This window comes from Pipistrellus kuhlii, unplaced genomic scaffold, assembly GCF_014108245.1.
Source record: "Pipistrellus kuhlii isolate mPipKuh1 unplaced genomic scaffold, mPipKuh1.p scaffold_m20_p_11, whole genome shotgun sequence".
In the NCBI taxonomy this organism is placed as follows: domain Eukaryota; kingdom Metazoa; phylum Chordata; class Mammalia; order Chiroptera; family Vespertilionidae; genus Pipistrellus; species Pipistrellus kuhlii.
The window spans coordinates 43,390,449-43,417,716 of NW_023425416.1; the positions used below are offsets into that span (position 1 = coordinate 43,390,449).

The following is a 27,268-nucleotide window of genomic DNA, read 5'->3' on the forward strand; positions in this document are numbered from 1 at the left end:
AGCTCAGAACCAAGAAAGAAGAAAATCAAAGGTAGGGTCCTGGGGATTCTCCGCAGACCTGGTGGCATGGGTCGCAGACGCCTGAGTTAACGGGTTTGCCATCCGTCTGGAGCATCCCGTGGGGAGACTGTGGTAGCTTTGGGATGTACTGGTGTTGTCTGCTTTCACGGGGGTCATATTCATGTCTGCCTTCCTTTCTTGATCTGGGTGCTTTGTCATGAGAGCATTTTGGGTCCCAAAGCTGCCAGTGTACCTATTTGAACCCCAGTTCCCGCCTGCAGAGTTGACATGCTTTGCAAAGCCAGCAGCTGCTTGTTTTGTTTTCAGTGTAAGTAAAATTTGGGGAGACTGTCTCAACTTCCCAGTTGCTTTCCATCTGCAAGTAGCCAGGGGCCGATGTCTAGGACACGTGTGTCATCTTTGTCAAGCATCTTCTCAGTCAAGTCACTTCCCAACTTTGTTTCAGTAGACGTTCTCTCCTCTCACCTTTCTCTTCTGGCATTTCCATGAAATGGCGGCGACTCAGCCCTCTTGCGTTTCCAATGTGGTGGGCACAGGTGGCTGGAGGTGTCCCGTAGATCCACCCATTCACATCTTCCCTCACCTCTGTGCCCATCACCACCAGGCCTGATGCTTTGAGCGAATGTGGACAGCACTGAGCGGCTGACCCGAAGCTCAGCGTTGAGCTCTGATTTGGGGTTGTCACGTGGCGGTGGAGATGATTTGGAGGCCTGAGAATATTTCGTGTGTGTCTTCTTTATTTCCCCTCTGCCCCTCTTCTCTCCCCTCCCCAGTCAGGAGCAGGGAAAGGCAAACTGACGCGCAGTCTCGCTGTCTGTGAAGAATCCTCAGCCAGACCCGGAGGGGAGAATCTCCAAGACCAGGTATACCCCCCGTTACTATGGTTACTTGCACGAACGGGACCCACCTTTGTGTGCATGGCTATGACTCTGGCATTAGACAGTGTTTTGGGGGCAAAGGAGCATCATTGGAAGAAAGAAAGCGTTTCTCTGGCTTCATCCCCTGTGTATGAGACGTTTGAAAACTAGTGTCACGGTGTGTCACAGAGTATTACGTTTGTTTTTTTTCCAGACCCTCTGAAAACTGCAAATGGAAAGGATTTCAAACGAATTTAGATTAAAACTTATAAAAGCAAGCCCGGTAGGGCTGGGTTTCCTCAGAGGCTCTCTCTTGATCAGACTGAACCAAATGCAGACCTAAGTATCCCATGTCCTTCCTTACGGGATAGTCTGACCTCTCAGCTCCCCCTAATGCATTTGCCTATAAGAAACACACCCCTGGCTATAATCAAACGTTAAGAATAGAGAAAACAAGGTGCATTGAACTTGGGAGAAGTCCTTTGATGGCTGTTAGTGGAGCTGTCTCAATACTCAGAGAGGAATCTGAGCTGATGGGGAATTTAAGTTCATGTTATTCATGCATTGCTGCATATGCGCACCGTGATTGTTGCTAACTCATGTCAGGCTCGAAAAAAAATGCAACTTCCAGCAAAACCCTTTCGTGACCAAAACGGGAAATTTCACGTCATCTTTATTTTTGTTTGCCTTGTAGGCATCATATTAGCTTTTATTAAAGTAGTCTTGCTGCTGATAGTTCCCTTATTTTATCAGAGCCTGAGAGCAGTCAAGACAAAAGTGAAATGATTTATCTGAGCCCAGGGGAGGGAAAATTGATTTAAGATACCATTATTTTTTTTTGTTCGTTTGTTTGGTCTTGTTTGGCTTTTCTCTTTGTACTTTAATTGAAATCCTCTAAATTCTCCTCATGGTTACAGAGAGCACTGAGAGCACTTTCTTTAAAAGGACCAAAAATAAAACCCTTCTCGGTTTTGTCCAGAGAGTACTTTTTGTTCCCCGGCCGCATTTTCTCGACCTGCCCCCCCTGTCCTGGGCATGAGCAGGCTACCTTTCCGTAGCCATCAAGATGTTTCGTCTACAAGCTTTCTTTTCCTTGGGTTCTGAGAAACGTGTGACTTTCCTTCAGCATTTTATGTGTGCTTCTATTTTTACTGGAGATTGAAATGGGGGAGTCATGTGACTAGCCCGGCTTGTAATATTCACTGTTGATTGACGGCTTGTAATGTACTGCACACGCCACGTGTTAACGCTGCAGAATGACAGACTCTGGGAGAAGGGCTGTCCTCGCTGTCCCCTACTCCAATGCAGGGCAGAGGAGGACAGCCTTTACAGACATAATCTGATTTTCATCCCATTTGGCAAGCTATCAGGAGGAAAAAAAAAAATTTTTTAATATATTTTTATTGATTTCACAGAGGAAGGGAGGAGAGAGAAATAGAAACATCAACGATGAGAGAGAATCATTGATCAGTTGCCTCCTGCACACCCTACCCTGGGGATCGAGCCCACCCCCTGGCAAGTGCCCTTACTGGGAATCGAACCATGATCTCCTGGTTCATAGGTTGATGCTCAACCACTGAGCTACACTGGCCAGGCAGGAGGAAAATTCTTTTTTAAGAGAGCATCTGTATCCTAGTGCCCATCCTGGACCTAAGTCTGGTTTCTCTATACAATTGGTGCAGAGAAATAAGATGCAAATGGTGCTTTGTTCCTACTGGTTCCAAGCTCAGTAACCAAGACTAGGAGAGAAGTACAGTTCGCAAGCTTCTCTTTGGACTGGCTGAGGGGTGGTGGGAGCAGGAGGGGAGGGGGGCGCCAGACAGTAGCCAGACACACATGTAAGTAAAGTGGCCGTGCTAGACTTTTTAGAGAACAAAGAAGCAGACCTTTGAACTTGATATGCGATGCCTTCATTAGCTTCCGCCGGCACTTAAAGCATGGGATCTGAGTCCCAGAGAACAGTGGCACATGTATACAGCGTATGGATTTGTATTGCTTCCCCTGTTTGTATATTTCATAGTATTTGGAAAACTGCCTTCATTTTCCTGTGTGGGAAAAACTCTTGCTACCTGTATTACTTGATCTCAGACCCATAGTTGATGGTTCAGTCTGTCCTTAAGTTAAAGGAGTTTTGCTTTTCTAATGTTATACTCTTTCTCGGTATATGACTGCAACTTGAATCATTCTTCTCTGTTGTTGGACATAAACTTATCCTGTACCGATGTATTTATTAACACGTGTATTTTATTATGGAGCATATCAATAAAAATATTAAAAAATAACAGATTGTTTTTTACCAACTCTATAGCACTTTTGTGTGTTCTTTCAACACCATAATGTATATGTTTGTATAGAATAGATAGGTGTTTTTTCCTGAGTACAGTATTATTCCACACATGGCAGGAGTTTGTCCATTTTTTCTGTAAATCATGTCAGTTAGCCTCTGCTCTTACATGAGCATTTCTAAGCCTCTTTGATTTAAGACTTAAATTTATGGAGGCTGGGAGGTTCAGTTGGTTTTGAAGAAGCAATGAGACCACTTTCATGGCCTGATACCCTCAGTTTCCCACCTGATCGGCTGTCAAATTGATTTTTTCCCACCCCCTTCCTGTCTTCTGAAACAGGCATGTTCCAGCTGCTTTCTTAACAAGTAGAAACAAATCATAACCCTAAAATCTGCCTGTAGGGTTGTGGACTAAGACATTTCAGTCCCAAATCAAGTGATAAAAACACTCAGTTTTACATATTTCTTACATCTTCATCTCCAGAATAAATATGGGACTGTCAGGACATCAGCTCAGATAAATATGTATTATGAGAATGTAGTCTATTTCATCTTCTGTAGCACGTGTCTTTCCATGGTGACTTTTTATTCCAGCTATGAATTCATAATGGGGCCCCTCCCCCAAAAAGAAAGCTGGCTTTGATTCTCTGCTTGTTCGATCAGACAAGTGAACAAAAGAACCATTAAGAATCCCAGATTGGCCGTGATTTGAGGGTGTACAGCCGCCATTTAGTCATATGTAGATGAGCACTAGTTTAGTTTCCCGTGAAAAACACTATTAGTCACTAGGAATATTTTTCCCCCTACATCATAAATTTTAATGTCACTGGTGAAAGAAAGCTTCCCCATCAAATGATCTCTTACATAAGAGCATGTGGGCTTAATGTTGACTAATTTGTCATCGTTTCAATCATAGCATAGGATTGTCATAAAACTAAGGAACATAATTGGCCTCATTCTTCTTCAAAACAGCCAACATCCCATCAACCAAGGGGCTGATATACAAGTTAATACAAAATGCTTCATTTTTAGCGCAAAACAAATAAATACAAAAGCGGATTCAGCCGCACATACTATACATGGTCGATCTTATACCAAACAATAGTCCAAGAGACTCTTACATTTTGGAAAGGATGAACTGATGCTAAAATTGAACTCATGTTAAATATTTATAGGTAATTGATGGAAAATATACTTCTAGTTTCTACCCTTTTCTAAAAGGCAGTGCTGATTGTAACTATATATTATGATGATTTATTAGGGGCATTTGTAAACCATGCATGTATGACAATAATGCATACCTAATATTCCTGCAATTATATAGCTTGGTTTTTCTTAGTAGTAAAAAATCATTGTTGATACAGTGGTGAATTACAATTTCTCTTGTAAATTGGCTAGTAGGGTCTTTATCTATGTCTGTTTTATATGTAATGACGATTCGTAACATCTGTCTGTTTGTATTTGTGTCAGTTGCTCCTTATAAGAGCTCATAGGAAAGAACTATGGAAGCCACTCCATGTTTGAGACATGGCAGTGGCTGAGATGCAAGCTCACTGATAAAGAACTATTTCTAGATGCTTACAAGTAAACCAGTAGAGGAAATAAGAGTTGTGATCCACAGGAACGTAACTTGCTTAAGGTTAACCATCATGAGGCAAAGTTTTAGTGCTAGATGTTTCTCCTGACCTGCCACTGACTCCTGAACTTTAATTCAACTGCAAGGGCAATTATTTTTCTGACAGGTTGAATTTTTTTTTTTCCATTTAAGAAAAAAAGAAAAGAAAAAAAAAACTGCACCTGGCTTTCATTTGCCTGTACATGATAAGCTCTATGCAAACTGGAAGCCAGACAGAAATTAATAAATCTGGCCCTAAATTATTATATTTTTCCCCCAACAGGAATCAATTCATTTACAGCTTTCCAGTTTCCCCAGCCTGCAAGAGGAGGATAAATCTAGGAAAGATGACCCTGAAAGAGAAAAAGAAAAGGATAAAAACAAAGATAAATCCTCTGAGAAACCCAAGATCAGAATGTTATCAAAAGGTGAATGTGAACATTTTCATAACTTACTCAATTTAGAAAAATGAAGAATCACAGAACAATTCTAGATTTTACATGCATATTCACCTCCCACTAAATTCTGTATTTAATTGTGTGTGTGTGTGTCTGTGTGTGTGTGTGTGTGTGAGTGTGTGTGTGTATGTATAAAAGATGTGAACTTCATTTTTCCCCCTGTTCATAGTGTCATTATTTATGTAGCTTAAAAGGTTATTTTTAGGATCACATTTTTTGGGTTTTCATTGGGACCTCCTATTTTCAAAGATAAGTTTATAGGAGCAGTGAATATAAATTTGTTCTAGTTTCAGGTTTATTAGTCCCATTCATTTAGATTGATGAACAGCAATGATACCCAGTTTTATATCTTAACTTTCATGTTTATCTTTAAGGACAGATAGTGGACTAGCAATGCTCAGTCCACAGGTGATATCCTCCCCAAAGCACAGAAGTGTGTATCCCTGTCAATGAAATACACACTTACCATTTTACCTGCCACAGATGAACTTGGTTTGTGCAACCCATATACTATTACATAATATCTCACTTAAAATATACACATTTCTACTTCAATAAAGATTTTCCCCCAAAAAAAAGTCATTCCTCCTAAATCTGCAGTCCTACAATCCAGACTTTTCAAATGATTGCCATACATAGAACTGTACAAAACTAAAAAAAAAAAAATTAAATTAAGTTGAATTAAGTTGAAATGAACAATGCCACAAACAATAGCTTCCCAGTAGACTTTTGTTAGTAAATGAAAAAAGGATAGGGTGTTCGATCAGCTGAGGAACGGCAACTACTTTTAGCATTATGCTCTGTAACCAACATCTGCTTATATTTATTGCTGAATATTTAAAATTCCAGGTGTATACAAGAGTAAAGAAATACAGCATCCTAAAATGGTTTTAGAAATTAAGCTTTAGCTAGAAACAGAAGATTTGGAAGACCTGGAAATATTTAGTAACCTACATTTTGTATCGTTTAATATTTAGATAATCTTAGAGCTTCCTTCCTTCCTTCCTTCCTTCCTTCCTTCCTTCCTTCCTTCCTTCCTCCCTCCCTTTCTTCCTTCCTCCCTTCCTCCCTTTCTTCCTTCCTCCTCCTCCTCCTTCTTTTCTCTCTCTCTCTCTCTCTCTCTCTCTCTCTCTCTCTCTCTCTCTCTCTCTCTCTCTCTCTCTCTCTCCATGAAATCTCCAACTCCAGAGCTCTCTCTGTGAGTTGACAGTACCTGTCACGTGGAGGTCATGCCATTGCTGATTTTAAGCTCAGAAGGAACCCATGATAACTGACTCCACCCACCACCCACCCAAACTGTGCCTCCCATGATGGTTGAGTAGGCCACACTCAGGATCTATTGGGTGTTCTCAATCCCTGAGTCTAATTTTTATTCTGATGTTAGACTGGCAGACTGCTCATTTTAAAATAGGTAACTTTCATAGCAATAGCTTCACCTAAAGTTTCCCTGAACAGAAAAGATTGGAAAAACCTTTTGACTACCCCCACCCCATCCCTCACTCCAACCACCACCCCCCTCATTCCTGACAACCCCGTTATGCTGTTTGTTTCAGATTGCAGTCAAGAATACACGGATTCTACAGGCATAGACTTACATGAGTTTCTGATTAACACGCTAAAGAATAATTCCAGGTAAATTCTCAAACAAACCTCTTATTTTTGGAAGACTCGAGTGGAATATTATCGTTGAACTCATCCATCCAAATACTTCTAAGAGGGGAGTTGTAAAGTATAGACACCTTCTCTGATGTCTTAAACCCTCTCCTGGGTTTGTATATTGACTATTGATAGAAAGTCTTAATTTCTGGGTGAATAAGTTATAGTTTACAAATTCTGCTTTCCTGGCCACAAAGAGATACGGGTGGGGGGAGAGAATATCAAATAAACCAATTATGCTTCAATGCAGTTATATAACCACCTGCTTGGGCTTTGCTTTGTTCTAGTTTCCAATTAATTTAAAATATGCAACTTATTTGATGTGCTTTATGGGCCTAATATCTTGCATATTCTAATTAACATGAAAACTGCAAATGTGTCTATTATTAAAAATATTTAATAATTAATGAGTTTAGAAATAAGCTTAAGAGGAATGAAACCATATATATTACCTAGCATATTCAAAAGAAGAGTTAGATAAGAGTTTGGAGGCGTGATCTTTTTCATGCATCCAAATGAACTTTTTGAGTCTTTGGCAATGGAAAAGCACATGAAAAACTACATTTTCGCATTTATGTTGCAGGGACAGGATGATCCTCTTGAAAATGGAGCAGGAAATTATTGATTTCATCAGCGACAACAAGTATGTGAAATGGCAGTTCTGGTTAATTTGCACAATGCATCTTCATTTGGCGTTTGGGTCGAATTATTCACTCTGGAAAGGTTTGGGGATGGATAAAACGTTTAGTACGTTTGCTGATTTGTTCAGTGGTGATTCCATTGGAGCTCTATGCTAATGGGGATTTGCTGCTTGGACCATGTTTGCTCCTGCTTGTTAAATTCCTGACAAAATGGCTATGAACCGGGGCCCACCGATTAGCATAGAGTAGCTGTAACAAGAAGCGACCCTTTTCATTTTGATGATCGCGTTTTAATGGGCTCCAGCTGGCTGCAGTCAGTTATGCCTGGAAATAATTGTGCCGCTGTCACCGTAAACCATGTAGTGACACATCTCCAGCTAGGCGCCTGCGCTCCCATCACTCCCATACGATGCCATATCGTCTGTCCTGAGCCTGGCTCGGGCGATAAGGTATCATGGACTAAAACTGAACACTTTCCAAATAGACACTGCGTTCTCCTTGGTGGGAGGAAAAATGTGCAACCAGGAAACAAAGATATTTATTGTAGCCTAATGGATGCATCTACAGTAAGGGAACAAATTGTCTCAACACGGAAACGTGAAGATGCCAGAGACGAAGCGGTTTGGGAGGGAGAAGAATGGTTTTGTGTGTGTGTGTGTGTGCCTGTGAAATGTACTCGGGGCCAGAGATAAAAATGCTGACCCCACTTTTTCCTGGTCCTCTCTTTCAGTAACCATTATAAAAAGTTCCCTCAGATGTCCTCCTATCAGAGGATGCTCGTCCATCGTGTGGCAGCTTATTTCGGGCTGGACCACAATGTGGATCAAACAGGGAAATCCGTTATCATCAATAAGACCAGCAGCACGCGAATGTAAGCCCCCTCGCTGCCTTTAGTTAGCACTTATTTTCCTTTTCTCTCCTGTGTTCATTTGTAAGAGTGCAGTGTACAATGCAAAGCATGTGACATTTAAGATGCACATTGTTCTTTATGGCTCGTTCTTATCAGCAGTCATGTGGCATTCACTGTAGAGGATGATCGGAGGACCAGGGAAGTTTATAAAATTCAGGCAACGAACTGGACTTATTCCCTGATCGCTAACAGAGCTCTCCTGAAACATGTTTCATTTCCTCCCATCCGGGCCCCTTACAATTATTAACAAAACCGTGAAACGTTTTATGGCAAAACGTAAGTCAAATTAAAAATCACAAACATTTTAAAACAACAACGACATGTGCAGGGTAATTGTCCTTTTATTTCTTTTTGTGGCTTTTGAATTAAAACAAACAAACAGCAAACCTAGAGGAGAAATGCTGCCTCTAAGACCCAGTTCTTTACTTATTGGCTGTGCGGCCTGAACCGCGTCATTTAAAATCTGCCACCTCAGTGTCTGTCCCTTGCAAAATGACAGTTGTGAACTCAATGATGCATAAGTTCTAGCTCTAAAAAGAGCATGGATTTTGGTTTAGTTTTTTGTTTGTTTGTTTGTTTGTTGTTTGTCCTTAAAAACAGTGTTTGCTTCTATCTTACTATCTTTCCATGGTCCCACCAGAAGCATACGATGCATAGTTATTTGCTTTGGAAATTTGAAGCTGCCTTGAACTTGGGTCTCTTTTGAGTACAGAGCAAGTCCGTTTCATAAGCCAAATACGCCAGAAATGGGAAAGCTGTCCTAAGTAAAGCATTCTCTTAAAACATGCGCATGTTCTAATTTATCTTTTTTTTTTTTTTTTCCCTCTGTGCTTGGTAAATTGTGTGCATTGCATAGTTTTTAGAAATGCTATGTCACTGAAGTGATTGTGTCAAGCAAAGAAACACGGTTACAATTCTTTCTCTTCTGATCACCAGACATGGAGACAGGAAGGGACCGAGATGAGGCTCTTTCTGGACTCAAGGCCCAGTCTGTGCTCAGCAGAGCTAGAGTGAAGGTCTCAGTAGAGAAAGGAGAAACACACATTGGGAGATCTGAGACTGAGCTTGGCTATTACCCCAGGGACACTGAGCTTGGGGCTTAAATGACTTATCTGCAGGAGAGTTGAAAGTGGAGACTATTTAAGAGCCCTTGAAGCTTCAGAATTATTGAGTCTTGTGGTTCCATTCTACTTTGCTGGAAAAATACATTTTAGCATTTACCAGCTCTCCACTCTGATTGTTGGCACACGTGCCTCCTGTTTTGAGCAGTCTTAGAAATGGAAAGGTCACTGCCCTCTAATCCTTCACATCTTCCCTCTCCATCAGATACTCCCAGTTCTTGCTATTGTGGTTGCTTTTAACTCTCCATTCTGTGTTGTTGTTGTTTTTGTGACTTTCAGATGCCACAGGGCAGGGAGGGACACATATATTGCAAAATAGGCAAGCAAGGAATGATTTTCTTTTCATTTGTTTTTCTCCTCTTTCTCTAAAAGCCCATCACAGAAAAAGCCCATAGGTCAGCTAGACTGTTTGATATAGTTCCAACCGATACAGAGAGTGTATTTATTTTTTTCATGCACACTCATTTTGCAATCATAGGGTCATGAATCTCAGTAGCCATGTTTGAAACCCGTTCTCTTTTAGAATTGACTGCTTTCTAGTTGATGGTGAGTGGAGATTTTTGAGTTGACATTCACCATATTGTGTTTTTCAACCTTTTGTTCTAGCTCTCTTTCCCCAATATATTGCCAGAAATAGGTTTCACTCTCTAGCACTTTGAAATGTTTTCGATTGGGATTCTTTGTTAACTGTCAGATTGAGTGTCAAAGCCAAATGAGCTTCTCGGAAATCCGGGGCAGAGGTATTAGGCTCTGTGCTATTTTGGTACCGCAAACAATGTTTATAAGGCATATATTCTCTATAATGTTGCTTTTTTGACATTTAAGATGGGGCTGAAAAGTGTGAACAGTGATTTTATAAATACTATTTAAGTGCTGCAAATAGAAGAGTCTGTTTTTATGTGAGAAGTTTTACCCTTCTCTTTGTCTCTCTTCCTTAATCTACACTTTCTCTGGCTTATTTTTTTATGTTTTCAAGCCCAGAGCAGCTCATTGCTCATTTATTAAATAATTTTTCCACCTCCTTTCCTTTTCTTCAACCTAGAGAAAGGATTCAAGTCCAGGGTATACCCTTTGAAGACTAAACACCATCTACTTTCGCTAGTGTTTTCCAAAGGGCCAACATCAGTCAAGGCCAAAACCCCACAGGCATCGGAATGTTTCTGCATATGTCAGAGTAACAACTGTTTAACTAGCTCCAGATCATTTGTATGCTAAAAGTTGTCATTTCTTGAATTTTTTTTCTTTTGTCTTTCACATTCACCCTCTGTCATTGCCTTACATTCCCTACTCTAAAGGGACACAGCAAGAAAGGAAAGAGCAAATCCACTGAAGGAAAGTGGTGACAGCTCCCAGACACCCTGCAGCAAGAATAGTGGTCTAAAGGCAGAGGTTTGGTGGGACACCAAAAGAGTCTAGTGCTCTCTAGTGCTCAAGAACTCCAGCCCTGATTCCTAAGGACCTAGGTGTTTGATGAGTGATACATAGTACTTGGCTTACTTATTTGTTTCAGAACAGATGGTCAGCTGAGCTGGCTATTGGGAGAATCACAAGAACCATGCCACTTGTTCTAGCACTAAGTAAAGATTCTCTCTAGGTGAAGCAGTTGAGCCCAATTGACTTTGTTAAGAATCTTGAAGTGAAGGATAACTATTGCACTAGGAGGTAGGATTGTGGGGCCTCCCACCGTCTCAGTGGGCTGACCCAGAGAGGGGTGGACAGCAGTACATCAGAATCTGTGGACATCAGTTCTGCTTAATATCTAAAGAGGCTAAGGCGTAAAATGGGAATCTTTGGTGTTTGACTCTTAGGCATTTCATTCCATGAAAGTGATTGATTGCATTTTTACCAAAACAAACAGAAAAAATACCATACTTTCCTCCCACATTTATTATATTTCTTCACCTTTGGCTGTGAATAAATGTAGCATCCTCATATGGATTCTTGCTTGACGTCCTCTGAAGAAAACCAGGTATCTCTTGGACATCCATGAGTAGCTGGTTGACATCTTGTAGTTTCTAAGCATGGTAACTTTCTATAGGAAGCTTTGTATAGGAAAAACATTGAAAGTCATCTGACTTGAAGTCAAATATTAGAAACCTAAGAATTGTATTGATCTCAAGAAAAACAGTGAAGTTTAATTTACTGAACAATCTCGTATTTTAATCAATTCTCAGGCTCAAAGTAAGACCTATGTTAACATTGGTTCAACTACATATCATTTCTCTCAAATATTATATTTTCTCATATTATTATTCTCAAGTATCTCAGAGACCATAAGGTTGTATAGATGAGATAGGTAAATCATGGGGATATATTGTGAGGAGAGAAAATATGTTTGCTGTATTCCTTTCCCGACTTGAAATAATTTATGAGTCTTTGAGTGTCAGATGTGTAATTTCCCCATTTAATTTTGGAAATGAAATATGCATGTGCCTCTGTAACGTTAGTATTCTTACTATAAAATTTTTGAACAAAGTTTTCCCATGGAATAATGATACTTTTTAGATTTTATTTTTTTAATCTTACAACATTCTAGGTAGATAAAGCTGAACCATTTTACAGGAGCAAAAACTGAGATTCGTGTCTTAATCTTTCTTACCTACTCAATTCACAGACGACCAAGACTAAAACCACTGCTCCTAGCCCTCAGCCATGACTCTTCTCCTAAGATTAGAAAAACAACAACAACAAATCTTAATAGAATAAGTACTCTGGAATGATGATAAGATCCCCAAACACTATTCTTTCACCATTTATTTCCTACAACATCCTAATTTGCATTTAATTACTTTAAAAAACTGAACAGAGAACTCAATTCAACAACTTTTATACTAATGTTAAAATTATGACACCAACAAAACATCAGGACCACAGAACCCACAGGATTAAAAATTGTCCTGGCAGATATGGAAGTGAGACAAAGCCCATGTTTTTAAAGCTTGTAAAGTAGGAAGTACTTCTCAGGTGTTCTATATGGGGCTGCCAACAAAAGAAGCATAGACTGTGGAACATGCCCATCTTCTGTTGATAGTCTATTTGAGGAACCAATATAATTTTGGTCAGGACTGTGTGTGTGTGTAAAAACATGATGTGCATTTAGAAAAAAAGGTTCACTGTACATGTACATGCTACATATAGTATTGCCCTGAACATACAACAATAGTGGAGGGAGGGAGATTGCTCTGGGTTGGTTCTTAATCTACAGCTGTGCTTGTGTAGGCCAGCGTTTTTTTCAACTGCTGTTCCGCGGCACAGTAGTGTGCCGCGAGATGTTGCCTGGTGTGTCGTAGGTGCAGACAAGACAAGAATTTTATAATTTTTCACTATTTTGTTTACTTAATATTTCATAATAAAGTAATTATAAAATACTTTCTTTGTGTTTATTTGATTCCTATTCAAGAGAAGTACTTTATATATAGTCAATATAGGCACAGAGTTAAATTTTTTAACATTTTCTAATGGTGGTGTGCCTCGTGATTTTTTTCATGAAACAAGTGTGCCTTTGCCCAAAAAAGGTTGAAAAACACTGGTGTAGGCAGCAGAGTGAGCCTCAGGTCCTGAGAGCTCCCTTCGTGGCTTCGAAGTCATAGGAATTGGCAGTCATTTCAGCACTTGGGAAAACTTTTAGGACATACTTGTTGATGAAAACCTGGTTGTATACAATCAGTAGCTGGTCTTGTGTCTTACTAATCTTAAGATTTCTGATAGTGGAGAGAGGCCATTAGCATATTACCCTGGCTATAGGAAGGAGATAATTAGGGCATAGAGTAGATTAAAAAAAAACTTGTAGTTTAATGGTCAAAGGTGTTTGGTTTCCACTCAGTTGTGTACGTAACTGCTAGACTGTAATTATTGGTACAGATCTTCAAACAATCAATTGGAATCTACCAAGAGAAGTGGATATCTACCTAATATGTTTTATGCCCCAACCAGACTCCTTCCAACTTCTCAGCCTTTCTAGATTCCACAACATTCCCAGGGGAACATAGCCCCAAACTTCCTAATTTCTACTTCCCAATCTCCTGGCCTTCAACCCGGAAATATGAACACATAGCATTTCTTTATTCATACAAAAATTATCTGTTAATTCTGTGTCAATTAAAATAAACTAATCATTCTGCACTTTCTCAGTAAGTAAAAATACAATATTTGCCTATAAGCTGAAATGGAATACTTGTTTACACACCATTACAATATACATACAAGCCAAAAAGCCTTGAATGCCAAGAAACAATAGTCATGTTCAGCACCTTTCAATGAACATGTTACTTTAAGAAAATGGTTACTTGTTTATTTGGAACTGATGAATCAAACCATTATTTAATTATTGTAGGTTGGATCTCTCCTAATTAAGGTTAACACGAATGTAAACATCAGTTCACTATCCATTGGTGGACTTTTAGATCTAGGCTACTCAGAAAAATGTAAAAAGTGCTAATACTAGCTTGTAACATTTCCTGAGTGCTTTGCTAGTGCCTGCCATTGGGCTTGGCACTTTACTTGCACTGCCTGTATCTTATTTAATCCCAATAAGCCTTTTGAAATAAGTGTGATTACTTTCTTTTTTTTTAAACAACAAAATAACACTTCTGTCAGAGGGATGCTAAGTAGCTTGCAAGAAGTCACAGTTAGTAAGCTGCAGAGCTGAAAAAGCATAGTAATGGGTGTTTTGAAAAGCCACATTCTGTTAGGCTTGCCAATCAGTGATTTACTTGTGAATTGTTTAAAACTTAGCTTAATTTTAAAACTGTTGCTATGTTACATTTGGTATGCTAGCTCACATCCATTTTATGTGAAGTTGTTGGGTTGTGCTAATATGCATGGTGTTTTGTGGGGAATAGAGCTTTGAGTCATCGGATATATTAATGCTACTTCCTTTTAATGTTCATATGATATTTTTAGTGATGTTCCTAGAATATTGAAATGGAAGAATGGAGAGCTTAAAGAGAAGACAGTATCAGTTTTAGCCCTCTTTTTAAAAAATATTTTTATTGATTTCATAGAGGAAGGGAGATGAAGAAAGATAGAAATATCAGTGATGAGAGAGACTTATTGATTGGCTGCCTCCTGCAGGTCCCACAACCTGGGCATGTGCCCTGACCAGAAATCGAACTGTGACCTCATGGTTCTTAGGTTGATGCTCAACCACTGAGCCACACTGGCTGGGCAGCCTTCTTCTTTTTAAATGTCTCCTTTATGGAAATTCTCAATGTGTAGGCACACTTGTAGCAATATGTCTGTTTTGTGAAGCTAAGTAGATCCAGCTGGTGTGTAAGCCTCTTTGGTATTGCTGCTGATACTGGACTCCATACAGTTCAGAAATGGCCAAACTCACAAACAGATGATATAATATTCCAGGTCTTATTTGCATGTGATTTATTTCTCTTTTTCAAATTAAATATTTTCTCCTTTATTCCTTGTCCCTCTTATTTTTTATATCATTATAATTTAGATTTCTCCTTTAAAAGGAAGAAAAAGGTTGAGGTTAGACAATATCACCTAGTTATTATCATTAGTAAATGCATGTTTCTATGCATATAGATCAACAAAGACAGAGCAATAAAATGTGTTTGTTTGCTAACTGGATTATATATATTGGATGTCTTAATGTAATAAGCCAAGACCAGAAGCAGGGACAATAATTAATCCTGGTATTTTTTAAAGTAGCACAGCAGCAGAAAGACTAAGAATTGCTCTGGCAAAATAAAACATTTTTAGCTGATTATGAAATAATATAAGCCATGAATGAAAATTTAGAAACTATTCAGAAAGTAAGAATATTTTCATTGTTCATAATCCAGTGATTAAATACAAAACACTTTTAAATTGTTGAATTTGTTTCCTATCTTTCTAAACTAATAGTTTTTGTTAATTTATTGTTCTAAAATACTACATGTTTACAATAATAATCAGAAGTATATCAAAGACTAGCAGTAAAAGTTACCCATTATCTTACCATCCAGAGACAATCACTGCTACCAATGTTGTGATTATTATATATTGTAGTTTCAACAAATCTGATCATGGTACATTTTTTTTTACAAACTGCTTTTCTATGATAGTAAAGTATTGAATATCATTTTATACAGTTGCCTATTCCATATGGAGATATTTTAAGTTACTTAATCCACCACGGATTTCTACTGTTTTGCTGTCTTGATCAATGGAACTGTGTATTATGCATTACTATTTCCTATGATTTCAGTCTCAGAAATAGAATCACTGTGTCAAGGAGGAATGACATTTTCAAGGCTCTCATGCCCATGGCCAGTGTGCCTGAGCAGTGGTACCAATTTAAGAGAAGATGTCTTACTGACCCTGTGGCCTTTAAATATTCTGCTTAATTTTGTTGCTCATGAATAGCCTTATATTAGAGGAGGGTCAGGGTGTATCCTATGCTAGTTTGCATGTCTCTGTTTATATACACAGTACACAATCAAAATAGAGAAAAATGAACTTTTCAAAGGTGGAGAGCATAGTCAGCCAACTCATTAGTCAACAGAGCCAAATATCAACAATACAATGATTGAAATTTCTTTTGAGAGCCAAATTTTTTAAACTTAAACTCCTTCTAACACCACTTCTTCAAAATAGACTCGCCCAGGCCATGGTATTTTGTGGAGCAGCCACATTCAAGGGGCCAAAGAGCTGCATGTGGCTCAAGAGCCAACCACTGGACTATAGAGAATTGAGAATATCCTTTTGAAAGATGCTAATAGTGGAAGCACTGGCTATATTGGATTTATAAGGTATAGACTAAGTTAATGAGACTAAAATGGCACAAAATGACAAAATAATAGTGGAGATTGTGAAATACTTAAAGAAGAATGGCAATGCTTTGTTTTTTAAAGAAAAAAAAAATCAGTTGTAAATACTTTAATTGAAAAATGTAAAGCATTAAGAGAAACTTAGATTCCTCTATGCTTGGCTTTTAAGTATTTTTGATAGACGTCTTGTACCACCAAAATATTTATCCTGTTGTGCTCAGCAACCTTTTTTCATTAAGATATTTATGCATATTGATGACCATCATTTAGTTATTCAGTATGAAATTCAAAGTCTTTGTATATCTCCATATTTCATAGAATTGAATTCTTCATTTGTATGTATAGAGAGGGAGAAGACAGGGAAGGACTAAGCTATTTGGAAGAAAAGTTATACATTTGGCCTCAAGAAACTGGCAGTGAGAGCAAACCATTGAAAATGCTTCTAGAACAAAAGATTTTAAAAATCATTATAAGAACTGCTCATCTATTTTAAGCTCAAAGAGAAAAACTCTAACTGTAATTGGAGTTAATTGTCTAGAAGAATTAATTGATTGACTTACATAGTATTTCATTCAGCCTCACTTCTTCTCAATTCATGAGCTGTCTATAGTAAGGAACAATGAGGAGTTAATTTTAATTTTTTTTTTTTTTGGCTATTCCTCATTTGAGGATATTTTTCCATTGATCTTTAGAGAGAGTGGAAGGGAGGGGCAGAGATAAAGAGTTAAATATCCATGGATATGAGAGAGACACATTGATTGGTTGCCTCCTACATGTGACCAGATTAGGGTTAGGGATCAAGCCTGCAATGGAGGTACGTGCCCTTGACTGGAACCAGACCCAGGACCTTCAGTCCAGCACTCTAACCACTGAGAAAACCGGTCATGGCAAGTTAATTCTAATTTTTGAAAGGTTTGGTTGGGGATGCCAGTGTTATCCGCCATGCATGAACAAGGAGTTTCCCTGTGGATGCCTGCTATGAATTGTGGGAAACTTTGTTTTACATTAAAAGGGAAGAGATTTTTTTTATCAAGAAGAAATTTTAAGTTCATGTTTTCTGCATTTTAATGATACAGAGAAAGCTAGAAATAATAACTCATGGACTAAAATACATTAGAAAAAACGAAAGTTAAGCACCTGTGACGTATGCCCCTGAGATAAGTAGTAAACTCTAGTTATCAATACCTTCATAAAGACCATGACATTTTGCAGCCTTGAGGAGTTTTTCTTAGCATTACATCCTTGTATTTATACATTCAAAATAAACTATTCCCATTTTTAAAAAATGGTATGTATATTACTTTGGTTTTGTTCATTTTATGGCTAAGAAATATTACTCTGATGTTAAATTAGTGATAAAGATGATTTTTAAAAGGTATAATATAATGGTATATTATCAGTAATTTCTAGTTTAATCACATACAATTCTTTAGCTATGTATTATAGTTTTCATGAATTTCATCTGCAAATTGCTCTTTAGCTTTTTGTCATGGATCATTCTCTATAAAACCAATCTGGAAAAATCTTATTAGGGTTATTTTATTTCCTTTACACATACTTCAGATGGTTACTTCATAATCTCTGAAAACATTTTTGGAAAATCATGAAGTAGATTAATAATTTGGGATGCTAGGTTCTAATGTTGAAAAATTTAAGCAAGCTGTTGTTTGAAAAGCAGTTATGGAAAATGCGCTTTGCATAATTTATATCAGAGTAAGAAATATTCTTGTTCTAACTATTACTTACCTTGTTGATTAGAACAAATTTTTCTGACTACCCTTATGTGATGGAGCATTTTAGCTAAATATGTCCTGCTGTGAAAAACAAACAAACCAGCCTTACAAAAAAATGCAAATGAAATTTCAAAAATAGTGTTTGAATAGCTCTCTCCTATTTATGACACTCTGAGCTGAGGAATTCCAAAACTAGAAAAGCTAAGATTCCTATTTCTACCTCTCTTTCAAATATACTCTCAATTTTTTTAAAAAACATTAATAACATGATTATTTTGGGTCCCCTTAATGTAAAACATGGATTTGATTTTTAAAGATCCTCTTATAATGATCTTCTTATCATTTGAGATTTTGCTTGCTGTAGAAACAGGTATGGGGTATGTGTGTTCAAATGATGAAGAACAAAGTTAAAATGTGTCCCCCTTCCCCTGTTGTTGAACTTCTGCTCCTGCGAACAAGACTCTCTTCTGTTTTGTTTTATGATTTTACAATGCATGACTGCATAGCTTATTCAGTGACCCTTTGATCTTTTCCTTTAATTGCATTGATTTATATACAGCTGCACTAACTTTTTATTCATTCATACATCTATTCATTTAGCTGTTTAACCAAATGTCTCCCATATGCCAGGCACCGTTCTAGGCACTAAGGACTAAGTATGTAAAAAGAAGGTTTAGCCCAGGCCGGATAGCTCAGTTGGTTAGAGCATTGTCATATTTGCCCATCTAGATTGTTTGTTATGCTTCACTACATTTTAAATGTGGTGGAAAATGCTGACATTGACCTTTAAGATGATGTGATGCAGGGTTTTTGTTTTCATTGTGAGATTGAAGGCCCCACTGTGTGCTGCATTAACAAAGTGGGGCTGCCTCATAGCTCTGCAAGGATATGAATAGACTGATGCCTGCGGCTTAGTGGACAGCTCTATAAACTTGGAGCCAAAATGTCATTGGGGAAGGGGGTTATTTATCTGTAAAAGAGGCAAAATATATTTGCGTCTCATACATCAAAGTTGCATTGTAAGGGCTGAAAAAGAGAATGATAAAATTTTGCAAACATAAAGATGTTCTATTATAGAAGCTATAACTAGCATTATCCCAGTTTTCTGTTAGTATCTGTTCACCACTCTCAGTATAATTTAAGTGTATGCATTTAAAGAAAGAATGAGTCCCACCAATAGTTGAATTATACATTTCATTGAACTCGTTGTTTTTGAAGTGCTATTGACTTGTTTTGGGATCTATAAAGGAACAGTGACATGCCCTTCCTCACTGGTCACCAGATTAAGCAACAGACACTTTGAAGCAGCTTCCTCATGACTGAAGGCCTAATGAACCCAGTAGGGATAGAAAACCCACTGAGCTTCAGAAGTAATCCATCAGATATGACGGGGACGCTTTAATGAGAGTCATAAATAACAACTATGTCTAAGCCCAGGACAAATATATCAGCACTTCCTCTGGGAGGAGCTCAACCCCAAGCCATCCTTTGAGCTCTTTGAGGTGCGGTGACGATTGTGGGAAGTTAACAAGGAAGTGGAGCCCTTTCCTGTAATACAAAATGATTAAGAGGACCGGAAAAAAAAAATCAATTGACTGATCAATAAGGTTTAACTGCTTGGAGCATTTTCCCCTCACTAATCAGTCATTAAGCTATTTCAACTAAATATTTCCAGTTTCTCCAATTACTGCACGGATTTACAAGACTTGGTCAAGGATGTCAGAGCCTCCTGGAGCCAGATTCTAGGACAGTTCTCAGTGGAGAAAGAAGGCAATAATTTATAAATGACCCTCTCTCCGTTCAGATTAAGGAGATTCTTTATCAGGAGGCTAGGTGGGGAATTGTCTCTCCTCGTTTCTGAACGTGGGGAAATTCATGTGTTACTCCCAAGTTCTAAACATGTAAATGTGTTCTAGAATATGGGTGGGAACTTGATTTAATTCAAAAGTAATGGCAATCCAGATCACTAGAGGGACATCTATACATTCTATAGGTGCAGACCTTTACCCTAGCTTTTAATCTTCAGCCATGGTGAGCAGCTAAAAAGACTCTGCATTCACAGCAACCAAAGGTATTCTCACCGCACCTGGGAAGGGACATAGCGTTACCTCCCTGTATATTGTATATCTGTATATTGCCAGAGATTTCAGTATCAAAACAGCACGTTAACTTCTTCTTCTAAAGTTGAATGCCACTATGGGGGGGTAAAAAAGAAAAACACTGAGAAATAACTTTGAACAGGAGGCAAAACTTTTTATTGCTATGTTTTCCTTTGCTGGCAGACCAGAGCAAAGGTTTTGTGAACATTTAAAAGATGAAAAAGGTGAAGAATCCCAGAAGCGGTTTATCTTGAAGCGAGATAACTCTAGTATTGATAAAGAAGACAATCAGGTTGGTCCTCAAGTTTGAGAGTGGCTGACGTTGTTTTTTTGAAGGTGGGCTGACTGGATATTCTTGTTGTCCCTCTGTGGCCCCTTTCTCCCTCTCTCCAGTCCCCCTCCTGCTTCCCCTCCCACCTCCCCCCGCCTCTGATACTACCACCCTCTCCCCAACCTCCATGCCCGCCTCGCCTCCCCCGTTGGCATTCAGTGAAGCCAGAAATCCACGTCCTGGTTGCTTTCGCGATGGCTCTGTGTTGGGCTGCATGGGTGGTGCTTGGCGCAGTTTCTGCTGCATGCGTTGGGGGTTGGGATGCCACAGGCTCCAAGCTGCTGGGAAAAAGCTCTGTCAGTCGCGTTTGCAGATGTCTGTGTAACTATGGCAGTCCTTCCACTCCCTACAGCTCTGTCCTTCAGTTGTGCACAAATTGAGCTGGATTGTCCAAGCGGACCGCTGATCACCGGGTGTAGCCGTAAAGAACAAACCTTGTTATGGTGAGGACAGGTGGATTTTGCAAGTACCCTACACTCAGTCTTCACAGCGAGGAACCAAGTTCATGTTCTAGTCTCCCGACCCTCCTCCCGCCCATGTGTAATTGTCTGTGTCAACTGCTTGTTTTGCATGAACTGTAGCACAATTCTCTTTCTGTGTGTGTGTGTGTATTTCGCTTGTGATAAAACGTTGTGTTGTTGTAGGTAGCCTGACTCATGGTACTTTGCTAAGGGGGGATATGTTTTACTAAATCTCTTCTCCGGATGGTGTGGGATCCAGAGCTCTTAGGGAGAAGACTAAGTCAATGGCAAAAGAAAACAAGTTTCACACGCAAAGAAGAACAGTCGAAAAGTCATGTAAATGCTGTAACACTTTGTGTCTCTGACAGTCAGAATAGATTGGTTGAAAACGACTTTGCTTTAAAATCCTTAAGGGCAAGATAATAAGCTTCTCACTCAAGTTATTATTTTAATTACTCTCGGTGAGTCACTGGAAGGCAGTATGTGTGTCTCCGATGCACTTAAAAAAAAAGAGAGAGAAAGAAAGAAAGAAAGCTGTTCATCATTTGTATCTCATTTCCTCCCACCACCACCGACACCAGCACCCACCTCCGAGCTCCACGTGGCTCGAGTTGACTCTGAGACATGTGCCTGCGTCGTGTACCAAGTGGGTGTTTGTTGAATGGATGGATGGATGGATGGATGGATGGATGGATAGATGGACATGGTTAGGGCAGAGCATTTCGTGAGGCATGGCAAGACGAAGATGGGAGGCTAGGTGAGATGCAGGATGTGGTTCAGATGAAGAGCAGTCTTTATGCTGGGTTCTTTGAATGTCACCTTAGATGTCTTGATATTGACCCCGATCAACAAGCAGTTAAGTCCTACTTAATTTAATTCCTACTTCCTATGCCAGATGCAATTCCCAGAATCAGTCATTGAGTGAATAAAAAAAAAAAAAAGGATATAGAGGAATAGTGCCCACGTCTTCCTTCCTAACCATTATTTCTTGGCCCCTTGCTGGGTTTCTTCAGTCTCCAAGTTTTCAAAGCCATTTCTTCCCTTAGCTGCCTTGATCTAGCCATTACTTCCATGTTTACCAACACGCTGCCTCCTTCTGAGAAGTTAGAACCACACAGGTTAGCAGAGGAGACAGACTCCATCACTGGTGAGCTGTCACGTAGCTGAACCGGCTGAACACCCGAGGCACATCCAGATACTTCCATGTCAGAAACACCTGTGCTACTTGCATCCAGCAAAAAAGGCCACCAGCGAACATGCCCTGGCATTGCTGGTCATGCACACACAACACACATGCCCCACCCGCCCCCACCCTCCGTACAGCATCCTCAGGGACCAGAAGGAGTGAGACTTTTCATGCCCCATTTGTTTAAGGGAACATTTATTAGCCTCAGCTGACAGTTGCTAAACCTCAGACTTTTAACAACTCACCTTGGATAACCCTCCTGATTTCTTTTTTCTGTTCAGCAAAACAGAATGCATCCATTTAGAGATGACAGACGAAGTAAATCAATTGAAGAGAGAGAAGAGGAGTATCAGAGAGTGAGGGACAGAATATTTGCACACGATGTGAGTAGTTGTTTTAATTGCCTCTTTAGTGCGGTCCTCCCGTCAGCAGTAAGGCAGCCTCATTCCCCAGACAGCGAGTTGGCAGGGACGAAGGAAGCTGGAGCCAGGGAACGCATCGAACTGCAGGGAACTCCAGGTGTTTCTGGAAGAGGCCCGGGTTCAGGGAAGCGATGGAAAAGGAGCCAGGGGCTCCCGCGTGTCCCTAGGATGTGTCCTGTGTGGGAGCTGCGGTATAATTTTGGTCCATCCAATAGGCCTTGAGTACAGAGACAGGGTGCCAGGTTTGAGTAGATGCCTTGACGCCAGTTCAGGCCAGGAGATAGGTGTCACCTTGCTGTCTTTTTTCCTATTAACACTGTACAATAGAATCAAAAGCAGAGGATGCTGATCACACACATGCACAGAATTTTCTTTTTTATAACTTTATTATTTCTGCATTCTTAGCAAGTGTGGGCCTTTTATTACAGCAAAGTTAAATAATATTACCTCCCTCCCCCAATTTCAGATCAAATTCATTTTGTAAACAGTTTTCAAGGGACTAATGACAAAACAACCTCTTTTGTTCAAATTTCTACAAATAAGATGTGGTGGGGATTTTTTTTTTAACTCTTTTACTCACTCTGGTCAAAATAAAATGCAATTAAATTAGGTAAAAATTAATAGGTACTAAAAAAATAAAATAAAATAAAGGACTGGATTTAAAGGTAAGAAAATGAGAAGAGCAAGCAGTTGCCATAGCCATTCCAGCCCATGAAATCATCCGCAGCCTCCTACCATGTTGGGTCTGCTGTCTGCAGAAGCAGAGGTATGAGCTCCTTTGTGTAGACTGGGCAGACACTTCCAAATCTACTGAGCCAGGTAGGGCACTTAGCATCCTGTTGCCATTTGCTTTTGGAGGCTTTTGCAAAGCCAGTCTTGTGACCTAGGCTCCTGAGCTCAGCCTGGAGGAGGACTGCTGTCCTCAGTGGGTTCTAGCCCAAGCCAGTTCCGGGACCTCCAGCCAGTGCTGGGTCCTTTAATGTAAAACTGCAGAGGAAGCAAGACTAGCTGTCCATTCCCTTCACCTTTATACAGATTTCAGGCACCTCTTCCCAGTCCCCTCTGCCTTTCTTGGATATATGACACTCAAATGTGACGATTGAATACTCTGGTGTGGAACTCTAGAATGAGGAGCAGGGGAGAGACGGAGATAGAGGTAGCCATAGCTGGATGATGTTTGGGTGCAACACTAGAAGATTCTGTACATGTGTGATCTAGATTTGTGTTATGGCCAGAGTTATTGATGGTGAAGCCTGACACATAGAAGGATTTCGGTTGGGTTTGCTGGGTACCTACCAGAATGAAATAATGAGGGGATCTGTGCTAGTCCTGTGGCCTGGAGGTGGCATGCTCTTGTCCGGTGACCTTCATGGAGAGACACTTTTCTGAAAGCCAGTCCATTCATATTCCCCCCCCCCCTCTCTCTCTCTCTCTCTCTCTCTCTCTCTCTCTCTCTCTCTCTCTCTCTCTCTCTCTCTCTCTCTCACCCTGACACATACACATTTTCCCTTTTTACTCTGCACTTCTATTCAAAAGTAAATACTAATTCAAAAGCAAATAGAGACAATGTGCAAGCAGCATTATGCTCATTTTCTCCCCAAAGTAGCTCCACATTGCCAGACACTCAAGAGCCAGGGAACAGCAAAGAGCATCACTGATGCCTGCCTGTCCTTTGCATCTAGTAAGAGGTCATTACGGGGTCAAAGGGTCAGCATGACTTCCCTAAGACCCTATTAAGCAGATTAAGTGTAAAGGACATGAGACCCTGGTTAAAGTTTGGAGGCAAGTGTTGCTGTTTAACCATTGTCCATGATAAAGCATCTACAGATGCAAGCAGTGGAGCTTTTTTAATCAAATTCAAAATATCCTGGCAGTTAACTGGTCAAGGGCTCTATGGCCACATGCTGTATTGACATTTGAAAGTAAAAAATAAAAGCAGAGTTACATGGGAGAGAGCTTCAGTGCCAAGCTATTGCCGTAACCATCCCATTCCATTCAATCATTCCACACCCTCCTTTAAAGGCACTGGCTGCTTCTCTCTGTGAGAGTAGCCTTGTGAGCTCCCCTACCAGGTGCTCTGGTGGCTTTGGAAATTAAATGGAAGTCCCAGAAATCAAAATGCTATGTTCATGAGCAAATGTGCATTTTTTTTCCTAAGGAAAAGGTCTCTAGTGCTTAGTTGATTCTTATAACTTCCATCATCCTTCCTCCCTCATCTGATAGCTCCACGGAGACAATGCAGTCATACCATCGACATTCCCTGGGTTAGCTATTTATAGCTGCACAAAAAATATTCCCTACATTTTTCAGCTTAAAACAATGCGATACTTCTTATCTCACGGTCTCCATGGTGTCAGGGATCTGGACGTGGTTTGGCTGAGTGATTCTGGCTCAAGGCTCAAGGTCTTTCAGGAGGTGAAGGTCAGGTCGTCAGCTGGGCTGCAGTCATCTGAAGGCACCGTGAGTGGGTAGGTGCTTCCAGGCTCCCTCACATGCTGCAAGGCTTCCGCTCCTTGCAGGTTATAGGCTGGAGGTCTCAGTGTTTATGACGTGGGCCTCTCTATAGGCTGTTGAGTGTCTGCAAGACATGGCAACTACCAATAGTTCCCCCATACAGGTGACCCGAGAGGAAAGAGAAGGCCTGAAATGGAAGACACCGTCTCTTATCACCTAATCCTGGAAGTGACATGCCTCCCCTTCTGCTGTATTCTGTTGAACCCATCCTCTGGCCCTGTTCCCATGAGAGAAGTATGCTACACAAGATAGTGAATACTGAGAGTCAGGATCATTGGGGGTTACCCTGTATTAACAGGCTATTGCTGTTCCTCCTCTGTTAACACAAACTCAAGGACATAACAGTGATATGAACTTTCTGGAATATATAGGTGTCCCCCAAAAATGTATACATACTTTGAATAATTATTCATTCTAATGGGTTAAATCTGAAAAGAAAGAAATAGCAATTGAGCAGCAGCTGTTACCTGTGTATACATTTTGGGGGAGGGACACCCTGCATATAATAACACATCTTCCTATCACATACAAAGAGAGGACACCTTAATAATCTTCATCTCTGCAACTCCAGGTTCCCCAAGGATCATTGCTGCTGCCCAGACTGTTGAGGTCCATGGATAATAATTAAACTCTATGAGGTCAATTATAAAACAAATGCAAAGAATCCAGCATAAGGAAACTAAGTTATAGACATCTAATCTCTTTCTTAACTGGTCTTTAATATAGTGCTCTCATAATTTAAAAACAGGCAATGAAGCCAGTTTTCCTTGCTAATTATTAAGTAGTGGAGTCATTCAAACAAGTTGATATATATTTATATACTTAAGCAGTATTTTTTTCCCCCTACTTGAAGTTGCAATGGAGAATTCTAGAGAAACATTTCCTAGTATTTGCACGTCAGCAAAATCCAAATTGATTTTAAAATTTAATGCCTTCTTGATAGTTTATAGATGAAGTGTATTGTGACATCTATGTGTGTGTGTGTGTGTGTGTGTGTGTGTGCGCTTTTCTGTACATAGGTGCACAATCAGAATACCCAGGTTACTCTGGGATTTTCTAGAAAACAATTTTCAAATTCAGCTTGAGAACTTTGGCACCCGGAGACAAATGTGTTCCTTATTTGAGAACTAAATTATTACAAGTCAGAACACAGAACAATTTAGTTCTCATATAATAAATAAGTGTGTTTTGGTAGTCAGACATGTTTGAAGTATAACTTGTATTTCCTTCAGCTTCATTCATGATGAAGCCTGTGCAATGCTGCTATTATAGTTTGGGGAGGGTTCGTTTGAGAAAGCAATATATGTGAAAAAGACATGTTTTGTCTGGAGAGTGATTTCTATTGATGTGCAAACGGGTTCTCAGGGAGGAGCACATCCTGGCCTGCTTTCATGCTCTGGGATCCCTCCTCTGCCAGGACCGATGAGGGCACTGGTGCCACCTGGATTGGGGGTGGGGTGTGGGAGAGAAACCTGCAATCCATTAGGCAAAATCGTTTTCTCCTTTAAAAAAATGAGCCATTTATATCTGAGAGTGCGTGACAGCTTCGAACGCTGCATTCATCCCTGTGACAATTTTACCTTTCCCTGCTAATCAAATATGCAAGTTATTAATGCTACCCTTTTTTGAAAGTTTATATGCATCAGCTACTGAATGACGGCCCACAGCCTTTTCCATGTTATTTATGAAAATGTGGTGGAGGGATGAGGAGGTGATTTTTATGACCTTTCTGCAAAAATCAGAAAGAGTACTCTTGGGATATGTTTTAAGGAAAGGTATTATTAACCTGTAGGTACTTTATTATTATTATTATTATTATTATTATTATTATTATTATTTTAATTCAAAGAGTTCAGGTTGCTTAACTCTTCCCCAAAATGCCGTTAGATTCAGGAGTGTGAAGAGGTCAGACTGTCTTTGATCAACTCCTTCAAAGTAGCGATGGAGTTTCGGTAATTTTGAAACTCAGCCAGAACATTGTAAATGTAACTGACCTCTTCCCAGCCCGAGCTGAGCTGCAGTAAAGAACTGAATTCATAACGCATCTCTGAGACAATCTCCCTTTCTTTCCCTTACCGTGACTTGATTCAAGCCAGTAGCAAAACCCAAACTAAAGGAAGTAAAGAAGCAAGATTTTTCCTGGACTCACAGATCTTTTATGAAAAGCTTGTTTTTTGGAAATCGACTGAAGT

General features: G+C 39.7%; 1 protein-coding gene across 15 annotated transcripts in view; it reads left to right on the forward strand.

The window, feature by feature from the left end:
- The window catches only part of ARPP21 (cAMP regulated phosphoprotein 21), a 142,561-nt gene that overhangs the window by 42,022 nt on the left and 73,271 nt on the right, over positions 1-27,268 (forward strand). For 7 of the 15 annotated variants that reach the window (XM_045579364.1, XM_045579363.1, XM_045579365.1 and 4 more), the window contains exons 4-11: positions 1-31; positions 795-884; positions 5,061-5,205; positions 6,789-6,867; positions 7,475-7,534; positions 8,263-8,403; positions 20,346-20,454; positions 22,422-22,523. The exon at positions 1-31 is cut by the window's left edge and continues 11 nt beyond it. In XM_045579364.1, coding sequence (XP_045435320.1) covers positions 1-31; positions 795-884; positions 5,061-5,205; positions 6,789-6,867; positions 7,475-7,534; positions 8,263-8,403; positions 20,346-20,454; positions 22,422-22,523 — 757 coding nt within the window. Of the gene's footprint in view, positions 32-794; positions 885-1,092; positions 1,839-5,060; positions 5,206-6,788; positions 6,868-7,474; positions 7,535-8,262; positions 8,404-20,345; positions 20,455-20,845; positions 20,937-22,421; positions 22,524-27,268 lie in introns of those variants that run through there. The other 8 variants (XM_045579370.1, XM_045579372.1, XM_045579373.1 and 5 more) reach the window with 3 other exon arrangements.